The sequence below is a fragment of the Equus przewalskii genome, chromosome 3 (genome assembly GCF_037783145.1).
Source record: "Equus przewalskii isolate Varuska chromosome 3, EquPr2, whole genome shotgun sequence".
Lineage (NCBI taxonomy): Eukaryota > Metazoa > Chordata > Mammalia > Perissodactyla > Equidae > Equus > Equus przewalskii.
The window spans coordinates 34,933,424-34,944,516 of record NC_091833.1 but is presented as its reverse complement, the minus strand read 5'-3'; the positions used below and the strand labels follow the sequence as shown (position 1 = coordinate 34,944,516).

Sequence of the window (11,093 nt, the reverse complement as noted above, 5' to 3'; positions counted from 1 at the left end):
ACTTTGAACATCCCCAGGCTCCAGGCCTGGAACTTTCCGTGCCTCACCATTTTTCGAGATTCTTACCACCCCGCTGCGGAGCAGGGGCTCTGTTCTCCCCACCTCACAGTGCGCTCACCAAGCTCAGAGAGGCCGTGTGACTTCCAAATGACAAGGGGCAGCTGGCCGCCCAAATGGCAAGGGGCCTTGACGCGCATTTCAGCTCGTTAGCCGTCCCCTCTGTCTCACGTTCAGGACGATGGTAACCTGTATTCATGCTTAGGGAAGCTGAGTTTGCAGCAGAGGGACTTGCTGATACCATTAATGGCAGAGACTAGAACGTGCACGCCCTGTCCCATCTCCTCGCCTGGCCAAGCGGAGTCGCTCTGCAGGCCTGGGGTCCCCGCGCGTCCCTGGGGGCCTGGCTCGAGGGAGGTGCAGGTGTTCACAGACCGTGCAGCTGGGCGAACCTAGCCCCATGGAGGCGGACACCTCCTGGAGCTCCCTCTTTTCACCTCCCCCAGAGCCTGGTCAGCCACCATGGAAAACGGGAGCAAGCTGGGTGTCACTGGCGCATGGTGATGCTGTCCTGTACCGGATCGAATATAAGATGGTTGCGGTCTTCCTGGTGCTCCTGGTGTGCGTGGTGGGCATTGTGGGCAATGCCATGGTGGTCCTGGTGGTGCTGACCATGCGGGACATGCCCACGCCCACCAACTGCTACCTGGTCAGCCTGGCCCTGGCTGACCTCACCGTGCTGGTGGCTGCAGGGCTGCCCAACGTCTCTGACAGCTTGGCCGGGCAGTGGGTCTACGGGCACGCTGGCTGCCTGGGCATCACCTACTTGCAGTATCTGGGCATCAACGCCTCCTCCTGCTCCATCCTGGCATTCACCGTGGAGAGGTAGGTAGGCCCAGCCCTCACCTGCGTGCTGTTTCTCACCACCAAGCGATGCAGCCAGGACTTCCTGGACAGGATCCTTGGTAAACTGAGGCCCGGCTGAGCGGGAATTTCTGTTCCCCACTTACAGAGAGTGGGGCTGGGGTGGGAACCTGGCAGAACCTGGCCAGGAAGTGGAGTTCTCATCTCAACTCTGCTGCTAACTTGCTAGAAAATGCCAGCATTTGTCTGGGCCTCAGTTTCCCCAACCGGAAAGTTGGCATTTGGACTGGGCAATCCCTTGGGTCTCTTCGAGCTCTGGTTTTAACACCCAACAGGCAGTCTAGCCTTGTGGTTGAGCATGTGGACTTGGAAGCCCACTGACTGGGTTCAAACCCAGCTCTGCCACTTCCTGGCTGCGTGGCCTTGGGAGTGGTGGCCCAGAGGCTAGGTGGCGCGTCCAGGCCATGCAGAACAGGGACCGACTGAGGCCTCCTGACGTCCAAACCCTGGCCTGGTCCTGGCTGTCCCTGGCTGTGCCCGCCGGGGGTCCAGTGGCCTCCATCTCCCACATCCACCTGGGTCTAGGCACTGCGTGGTGGGGGGAGCCCAGCTGTGGGGGGCGCACGATGTCGGCTGACTCAGTCAGCAACCTTTGGAGGCGCGCAACAGAAAACCCACGGAGACTTGCGCGAGGTCAAAGGTCTTCGAAAGGGCACAGGGTCTCTGGGCCCGCAGCAGACACAGTGGAGCCTGGTGGGCCTCAGGGGACTTGTCCTGGAGAGTCTGCATGTTCCCACCTGCCTACCGCCCTCCCCTCTCACCACCGGCTCCCTTTGCTCTGCCAGCCCTGGTGGCTGCCTCAAAACCGCCTCGCTACCCAAATCTTCACGGCCTTTGAGTTCTCCTATGAGAGGACCAGGTCGACCATGGGGTCCCCAGGCCAGTCTCCCCAGATGGGGGATCTGACTGGCTGAGCTGGGGCAGGTGTCCTTGCTTTGGTCCACTCACTCGGGGTGGGTGGGTCCCGAGACCCTGCCCTCAGGGTCAACAGGGCCGCCGCGTGGCCTGCAGGTACATCGCCATCTGCCACCCGATGCGCGCGCAGACCGTGTGCACCGTGGCCCGGGCCGAGCGGATCATCGCGGCCGTGTGGGGGGTCACGTCCGTCTACTGCCTGGCCTGGTTCTTCCTGGTGGACCTCAGCGTCAGCGAGGGCCGGGGCCTGGAGTGCGGCTACAAGGTGTCCCGCAGCCTCTACCTGCCCATCTACCTGCTGGACTTTGCCGTCTTCTTCGTCACACCGCTGCTGGCGGCCACGGTCCTCTACGGGCTCATTGGGAGAATGCTGCTCCGCAGCTCCCTGCCCCACCCACCCCACCGCGGGGGCAGCAACACCTGGCGGGGGGCAGGAACTGCGGAGAGGCAGCCCCGTGGGCCAGGCGGAGGTACGGGGGGCAGCTGCCCCGCGTCTAGAGGCTTCCCGTCCTCCCGGAAGCAGGTGGGTGAGGTATCCTGGGGGTCGGGTGCGGGGGGCAGGTAGGGAGATGGAGGGGGGTCAGCGGGCAGAGGCCAGAGATGCGGCAGAGGCATAAATGGGCTGAGAGAGGATGCGAGCTCCGCACTCGTCGTCCATCCAACGAGTGTCCGCTGAGTCCCTCCCGAGTGCCCATTCCAGGCGCCGGGCCTCGGAGGACACGACACGGCAAACACCCTGCCCCCAGGGCTTGAGCAGGACAAGTGCGATCCTCTGTCAGAGGAAGGGAAGAGAGAAAGGAAGCTGGGAGGGAGAGGGGGTGCAGAAGGAATGTTCTGGAAGGCCTTGCTGCGGTGATAACTGAATGAAGTCTGCAGCTGGCTTCTGGGAAAGGCTTCCAGAGAGGGGAGCCGGCAGGCTGAGGTCTGGGCGCAGGAGCCTGGTGCCTCAGGATGGGCACGGAGCCGTGGTGGGACCTGGGCCTTGGGGGCTAGATGCACTTGGCTCTGCCGGGAGGGGGCGGGCAAATCGCGGGGGCCCCGGAGGAGGGACAGCATTGGTGTCAGGTGTCAGCAGGGTCCCCACCGGTACGGAGCAGGAGACGCATGCCCAGACTCCTGAGGCTGACCTTGGTGGGCCCTCGGGGAGACTGAGGCAGAGAGAGAGCTGAACAGAGAGGGCAGCCGTGCGTGAGCAACGGGGATGAGGTGGAGGGAGAGAGGGAGACAGACAGGGAGACAGAGACAGAGAGAGACAGGGAGAGAGAAACAGAGACAGAGAGAGAAGGAGAGAGACAGGGAGAGAGGGCAGAGCCGGGCGGGCAGTGTGGCGCTCTCTGTGTTCACACTCGTGGGGGCAGCATCGCCCCAGGCACGGAGCTCTGGGCACACAGATGGTCACCCTTCCTGGGGAAAAGGCGAGTGATGACTTCACAGGTGCATCCTCCTCACCACAATTCGGGAAGGAGACTGCTATTATCCTGATGCTCCAAGTGGGAAAGGGAGGCTCAGAGAGGTTAGGCTGTCTCCCCAGGGTCCCACAGCCAGGAGTGGGGAGCTGGGATCTGATTAGGCCTGTTTCGCACCCACGCTCTCACTGGCTACCTCAGCACCCTGAAGGCTGCAGCAGGGAGGGGCAGGGACTGGAGCAGATGAGGGGAGCCCTGAGACTACCCCTCAGCTCTGGGGTCCCCAGGAAGCTTCCTGCCTGGGTCAGGTTGGTGGCCACCCTGCTGAGGTGGCCAGGACACGTGTCCCTCCCCTTCCTACTGACCCCCTCCCTCACAGAGAAGCCTTGGTCCCTGCAGACAGTCCTTGGGGGGGGCACAGGGACAGGTCTTCGTTTCTCTGCCCCCCCGACAGGATTGTCTTTCTGGGTCTGGTGACTCACTCCTGGGCTGAAAGAGCAGAATGGGGTGCAGGTGGGGGTGGTCCCAACCAGAGCGACATGACCCGAGCTGGAAGGGGCCATCGAGACAGCGGAGAGCGCAGACGGCTGCGGGAGAAGCTGGTGCACTGGCGGGCGCTGTGTGACCCCTCCGTTCTCTGTGCCTCTGCGTCCTCGTCCACTAAGGGAGACGATGGCAGCCCCGTCCGGAGGGACAGCAGAGCATCAACCACCACCACAGTGTCGTCCTGGGCCTCCCTGCTGCTTCGTGGTTCCTGCACCCGGCTCCAGGCGTCCAGTCTGAGAGGTCTGGGGTGCAGGTGCCCTTGGGGGTCTCAGGGCAGGGGCTGCTCACGCCCTGGAATGTTCCACAGGCTTGTCAACTGCACAGCTTGGAGCGTCGCGCTGGGTTAGCGCAGTGCCCAGAAGACATGCAGAGAAGTTCATGATTCTGGCGACATTCTCATCACTCACTCAGCAAACACTTCCCGGGGCAGGAGCCGCGGCTCACCTTCCCGTGGCATTTGCTCGGCCACCAGCCCGCGGTGTGCCGGCTCCGTGGCCTCCCTCCTCCCCCCTCTGCCCGCAGGTCACCAAGATGCTGGTGGTGGTTGTGCTGCTCTTCGCCGTCCTGTGGCTGCCCTACCGCACGCTCGTGCTGCTCAACTCCTTCGTGGCCCGGCCTGTCCTGGACCCCTGGGTCCTCCTGTTCTGCCGCACCTGCGTCTACGCCAACAGCGCCATCAACCCTGTCGTCTACAGCCTCATGTCCCGGAAGTTCCGGGCAGCCTTCTGGAGGCTGTGCCGGTGTGGGGCGGAGGAGCGGCAGAGGCCCTCGGCCCACCTCACCTCTACCAGCCACAGCGTGGTCCGGGAGACCCCCCAGACGACGCAGCCCGGCAGGGGCGAGGCGGCCGGGCCCCCACCACCGCAGCAGGAGCCTTGTTTCAGCGCTGTCTGAGCGGCCCTCCGCCACCTCTGTCTCCACTCCCTTGGTTTGCTTGCCTGCTGGGGCCTGCAGGCGTCTGCTCCGGCCACTGGTGGCTGGCAGGGCCACAGAGGGGAAGGCACCCCTTTTGCCAGTGGCTCTTAGTGGCCGGGTCCCCACTGGCTTCCCTCCTCGTCAACTAGGACGTTAGTGTGTCCTGGCTCAGGCGGTTGGAGCTCAAGCCTGGACTCTGTTTGGGTAGCTCTCTCGCCTCCTCCAGAGCTGGGGGAGGCGAGAAACAGGAAGAAGCAGAGAGGCCCTCAGCCTTCATCCGTGTCAAATTACGACCGTCCATCTGTTATTAGCATTTTAAGTATCTTTTTCAGGGGAAAAGTCTTGAGGCATGAAAGGGACGTGCTTCCGGTCTCCATTAACATCTGTCGCTCAGGCAAGCAGTGGGGAGAGTCTGCACTCATGGATTCCAGTGTGGACCGTGCCACCTGGTGCCACCCTGGAAGGTACCTAGCTTCCACCACGGACACCCAGAGATGCTCCAGGCTACACCCAGGGCCACTCCATGGGGCAGCAGGGCCCCCGCCCCAGGCCGCCCCAACACCCCAGCGCCCCAGCCTAAAAAGCACATCCACCCGGAGGTGTCAGCAGGGCTGGCCCCTTCCCTGTCCCATCGCCATGTCCCTGTCACAGGCCAACGTGCCGAGCAGGGGCTGGGAGGGACTGAGGTGAGCGAGGAGCCAGAGGAGGCAGAATTGCCCCTGGGCTGCCGGTGGGACGGTCCTTGGATGATGTGGGGCTCCGCACCCTGGGCCAAGTCAGCCACAGGCCTCCCTCACTCTACCCAAGCAACGGCCCTGTCGAGCGGGACTTCCAACTGTCCCCGTCTTATGGACGAGAAACTGAGGCCAGAGACATCCGGACATGTCACCTATTCCCCTGTGGTGACCTCAGAGCTAGGCAGGACCCCGACCCTAGCCCTCTTCCTTCGGGCGGGTTTTCCTCTCGGCCCCGGGGACGTTCACTGACCTTAGATTCCCTTGGAGGCTTGTCTGGGAGGTGGGTGCGTGTCTCCGAGGTGGCCTGAGTGGGATGGCCTGTGTAGGGCAGAAGAAGTGGGCCTGAGGGAGGAGGTCAGGTGGGGAGCAAGGCATCCTGGAAGCGGGGGCCAGCCCAGCGGACTGTCGGGGCAGAGGCAGGGCTGTGTCCCCGAGTGGGCTGAGGGACAGATGGAGGGGGCCTCGCTGGAGGACGGGCACCACACTCCAACCCTGTGACCGAGCTCCGTGGACACAGGCCACCTGGATGTCAGTGTCTCCTTCGGCCACTGATGGCCTTGGTGTCGAGGGCCAGTCCTGGCCTCCTCCTCCATCCGTGAGATCGAAGGTGAGCTCTTCGGGTCCCTCAGCAGGGCACACCAGGATGTGGCAGAGTTTGAACGGATTTCTGTGTTTATTCTGACTCCAGTATTCGAGCACATTGCTCAGGGTCTAGCCCCGTCTGGAGAGTCACGCATGCTGAGGGTCCCTCTCAGATGAGAGGCTTTGGTTCTTTATGGACGTCAGTTCCCGCTGTCTCCTCCTGTCCTTCCCCTCCTCCCCCTCCTCTGTCCCTCCCGCACGGCTGGGCTCACAAAGAGGGGCCCAGCGTGGGCATCTCCCACCCGGTTCTGGCTCCCCCTCTGGTCGGTCTCGCTGTCTCGACTGTTCCTTTTTTCACAGAGGAACATCTCATCCACAGGGAGCTCACTGTTCATTGTCTGCTCCTCAGGACATAGATGCAAATCAGGAAATAAGTAAATTTGTGCTCCCCCCACCCCCTGCAAACAAAGGAACTTCTCTAAGTCCGAGAGGTCACCAGCCGGTGCGTTGGCGCCCTGGAGTGAGCCTGTGCTGCTGCTCACGTGTTCGGTGGTCCAGGGGCCCCCACACCTGGCCGTGCAGCAGACCCGCCCGTGTCTGTTGTGAGATCTCCTTAGTGAAGCCCTGTGCGGGCTCTGATTTCCCTTCCCTGGTTCTCACTCTGTATACCAGAACAGCGAGTCCCACGTCCGGATCCCCTGGGGAGCGTGTCAAAAATGCAGATTGCCAGGTCAGGACTCAAGGTCCGGGTGTCCGCGAGAGAGGGCTGGGCGCTGCTCGTGGGATGCGGTGGGGGGGCGCGAAGGCCACGACGGCCAGCTCTGCGTTAGGAAGCACGTGGAGCTGGGGCACCTGCCACCCTCCACCCCCTTAACTGTGACAGGCCACGTCCCCTCTTCTGGATGACACGGACCACACACTGTGCTCTAGGTGGCTTTCCCACCCCAAGGGGCTAAAAGCAGAAAAGCTCTGGTGGGTGAGGACACAAACCTGCGGTTCTCAGCTGCACCCTGAAACCTGCAAATGCATGTGGAGTTCCGATTTCCAGCTGAAATTCACTCTGCGACAGCTTGGAATTCGTGTTCTGCTGGTGACACATCAGAGGAGCTTCCGGCTCCGTGGACGTGGGCGCAGCAGTCAGGGCGAAGCCGGCCCCAGAGGAAGAGCACGTGTTCCCCAGGAACGGGCCCAGAGCACACTGCTCAGAATGTGACAGAGGCCGAGAGCCACTCGGGTGGAGGGTGACACGGCGGAGCCCTTGGGCATCGAGATAAGTTCTCATTGTGACTGTGTGACCTACTCAGTGTCATTCGGAGCTCCTCACCACAGTTGCTGCTCTCTGACGAGCGTGTGTTGCCTCGACATAGGGGCTGAGACCTCAGGGTAAACGCCTCATGTGGTGTGGCCACCAGGGACCAGGGCCCGGTGCTGGCACAGCTGGAGCGAGTGAATCCTGGCGGGGCTCCATTTCCTCCCTGGCGAGGCCGAGCCTACCGCGAGGAGCAGCCGTGAGGACAGAGGAACGGACGTGGGCGCACTTTCTGGTTCAGAGCCAGAGCTCAAGCAGCTGTGGGCCCTTCTAGGAAATGGCCAGACCAGTGAGCACCACTGTGTGTGGTCGCCTCTGAGGTTTTACCTGAGCCTGTGCCCCCAGAAATCAGGGACAATGGAGAACCCCCCACAAACCCTTGGTTTTCTGAAATAGCCCAGGAGACGACTTAGTGCAAAGAACCTCCATCCCAAATGACTTCGAAGAAACCCCTGCCCACTCCTCCTCAGGACCCCCCTGAGACCCAAGACAACCCCTGGTTTATCTGGGACCAGGCCAGACCTCGACCCTCCAGCCCCCCGTTCTTTGTATCATGGTTGATTAGCTGCGATCAGAGCGGTTTGTCCCCCTGAAACTTGCTGCACGCAGAGAGAAGCATTTCACAGGCAGCTGACCGAGATCCCCTGATTGCAAAACAAGCCCAGCAGCAGACCCCCAGCTGTCACCTGCCGACTCCCTACCTGTCACCTGAAGATCACCCATCCATCACCTGTAGACCACCCACCTGTCACCTGTAGAGTGCTCACCTATTATCTGCAGACCACTCACCTTTTACCTGCATGCCACCCAGCTGTCACCTGTCTACTCCTCCCCAGGGCAAAACCACCTGCAGGGACAGGTGAGCTCTCCCTACTGCAAACCAAGACCTGGATGAAACCAAGGTCCTTACATGGTTTCGTCTCTGGCATCAGCCACGCCGAAGGCTTTCTTGGCCTTTATGTCTTTCCCGACTGACCTCTCCCGTCCCAGGGCACGGGCGTCTCCATGCCTTGTCTGCACACTCAGACTTTCTTCAGGCGAGCTGTGTGCTGGCCGTGACCGTGGGCGGCCCACATCGGCTCCTGTGTTTCTTGTGCACCCTCCACGTGGCAGGGGCTTCAAGTGTGCCTAATAAGTGACAACTCCATTGCTCGTGGTTGCACGTCCCCACCCATGCACCCGGCAGGCACCTCGGCCCAGAGTTCGCTTTCCTCTCAATTCGCCCGGCTGCTGGTGTCATCCACCTCATTTGCTGAGAGCAGAATGTCTTGGGTGTTTTCACGGCAGTGTTTTGATTGTCGCAGGGTTGGGCGGAGCCACTGGCCTTTAGTGGACGGTCCAGAGACCCCTGAAGGCCCCTGTGTGCACCTGGGGGCCGTGCCTGCACAGCTGGATGGTCGTGGAGGTGAGAGAGGTGTTCGCAATCCCAGGTACTTTGTGTGTGAACCCTGAGCACGTCGGCACCTTTTGAATCCACCCTGGCAGCCCCAGGGGAGCAGCCACAGTGCAGCAGACGGAGGCTGCGCGTGTTTTTATGTGGAACTCCGCTGAGCAGGTCACCGTCTGGGGAATCACATCATTAAAGCAGCCGTTGGGGGTCTCCCCCTCAGGGCAGCGCATCTTATATGTGCGGCCTTCCCCATGAGCCTCCTCCTCCAGGGAGGCGGGGGCAATCCCAGCCGTGGCATCTCTTCCCACCCCTCCTAAGACCTCACACTTCCCGCCTGGTGCTCAGACTTGCCTGTGCGCCTTCTCTCTCCTTGGAGACTGTAGATGCTGGAGGCAGTGACCTCTCTGCTTGCGTTTTTGCATTCTCGCCTCTAGCTCCAGTGCGGTGTGTGCAGTAAAGTGGCCGGTGGGTGACAGCCAGCCAGGCCTGAGTGGACCCTTACGCTTGGTGCAGGTCTTACCCAGGGCGGTGTGCACGGTGGGCCGGGGACCTCGGTGAGTCCCTTCCCTCGGGGCCCCGGTGAGGGGTGGAACTGGGCAGCGGTTCTCAAGGGGCTGGACCAGCATCCTCAGCGCGGCTGGAACCTGTTAGAAAAGCTGCGGGCTCCTGTGAAAAGCCTCTGGGAATTCCAAGGGGCTTGAGGTGAGACCACTGGTCCTCTGGCTCTGAGCTGTGCAGTTGACCTCGCACTCATCACCAGAGCTGGTTCTAGAGGACCAAGAGGGGACGAGAATCTGTGCATTAAAGAAAGTGCCGAGAAAAACATGAGGGAGGAGGCTCCATCCGAGAGACTGCTTAATGACGTGCAAATACACGCTTCCAGCCCCCGGACCTCACACCTCAGGTGCCCTTAGAACAGGCCTGGGGAAACAGGCCATGCCCACACTCAGCAGGGCCGGGACTGGGCTGTGGGCAGGTGGGACTCCTGCTCCCCTGCTCCAGTTCTGGAACATTCTTAGGCTGTCACTGCGTGGTGTCAGCACCCTCCCCCTTGGCCCGTGGCAGATGTCACAGAACGCTGTCTCTGTCTTCCTCAGAGCCCAGGGTAGCTTCAGAACCCTCCGCCACCCAGTGTGCCAGGCGCCTGTCACTGGTCATCAAAGGTGGCGCGTCTCCTGACGGCTCCTGTCACTCTGAACCCACTGTCTGCATTTACGGGCAGGGTCGTATCTTCCTCTGCCCTACGAGGACCAGGTGTCCACTCGGGCTTTCCCACCAACCTGACCGAGCAGCGCGGGGACCCAGCCCAGACCGCAGGGCGTCCCTGCTGGCTCTGTGGGAACCACACTGGTGCCGTGCATGGTGAGCCCGGAGCGCCGGGAGGAGAGCTTGGCCCTCCGCGGGTGCGCTCCCCGTGGCCTGGGCACAGAGTTCTGGGCTTTCTTAGGAAGAACGCGGTTGCACATGTCAGGACCCCGACTGGACTGGCTCAAGCAGACAGGATTTGGTGATAGCACAGGAATTGTCCAGGAGGCACGCAGGGGACATGACGCCTCCTCGGTGGTCTGCAGAGCCCTCCGCCTGGAGACTGGCCCAATCTTAACCCTTCCTGTGGCTGAGGGGGTGGAATGTGCTGGTTGGGGACCCCTGCAGCCTGGGTTTAGGTGCTGCTCCCAGCCCAAGAGGGAATGTGCCGGACAGGCAAAGGGGAGAGGCGCTCATGGCTGATGTGAGCCCCTGGTCCCCGGCTCTTTTGACTCCCCCACTGTGGCTCCCCGACTTAGAGCCTGGGGGGCAGAGGCTGGAGAGACCTGGGGGGAGGTGAGGAGTAGGGTTAGGAGAGCCATGATCCAGGAGGTGATGGCTTGGGGCCTGGTGGGCCATGCCCTCTCTGACCCTCCGTCCCCCACTGTCTGCTCGGAATGACCCTCGCGCTGGTCCTGAGGGTGACGGAGGATCAGGTGTGCTGTGTAAACGGCAGTGTTCCTGGCGTGTGGGAGTTCACGCACACAGTGAGCTGTCACTTGAGGCTGCAGGGGTGGCTTGGGCATCTGGGGGCCCCAGTTATCCAGCCGGTGGAGGGGAGGGGGCCTGGGAGGGAGGCCTTAATAGAAGGAGACAGAGAAGAGAGCTGGGGCTGCCCGGGGTGGGAGCTGCAGCTCCCCCGGCTGAGATCTTGGGGACCAGGGAGCTCCCTGCCTGGCCCTGTGTGTGGAGGTCACATGTAGATTCCTGCCCTGGTAGACAGGAGTGGGGCCAGGCTGCATGGGGAGAGGGGCGGGCCTGAGGGTTCCCTGGGGACAGAGGTCGGGGCACCTCATGAACGTCACTGAGCTTCTAGTTTCTTCTCTGGCAAAAGAGAGAGCTCACCT

The 11,093-nt window shown here is 62.1% G+C and overlaps 1 protein-coding gene across 1 annotated transcript; it reads left to right on the top strand.

Moving 5' to 3' along the window:
- The first annotated feature begins 457 nt into the window (after positions 1 to 457).
- On the top strand, positions 458 to 10,839 carry LOC103541835 (thyrotropin-releasing hormone receptor-like). Its single transcript, XM_008508718.2, has 3 exons — positions 458 to 882; positions 1,933 to 2,359; positions 4,311 to 10,839. Exons 1-3 carry the CDS (start codon positions 458 to 460, stop codon positions 4,680 to 4,682), a joined length of 1,224 nt encoding a protein of 407 aa, XP_008506940.2. The 3' UTR covers positions 4,683 to 10,839.
- The last annotated feature ends 254 nt before the right edge of the window (positions 10,840 to 11,093 follow it).

Excerpts from the sequence above, each read along its gene's own strand:
- LOC103541835 (XM_008508718.2), top strand. The coding sequence starts at position 458 with ATGGAGGCGGACACCTCCTGGAGCTCCCTCTTTTCACCTCCCCCAGAG. Across the intron at positions 883-1,932 it reads CTGGCATTCACCGTGGAGAG|GTACATCGCCATCTGCCACC; the intron begins GTAGGTAGGCCC and ends CGTGGCCTGCAG. Across the intron at positions 2,360-4,310 it reads TCCCGTCCTCCCGGAAGCAG|GTCACCAAGATGCTGGTGGT; the intron begins GTGGGTGAGGTA and ends CTCTGCCCGCAG.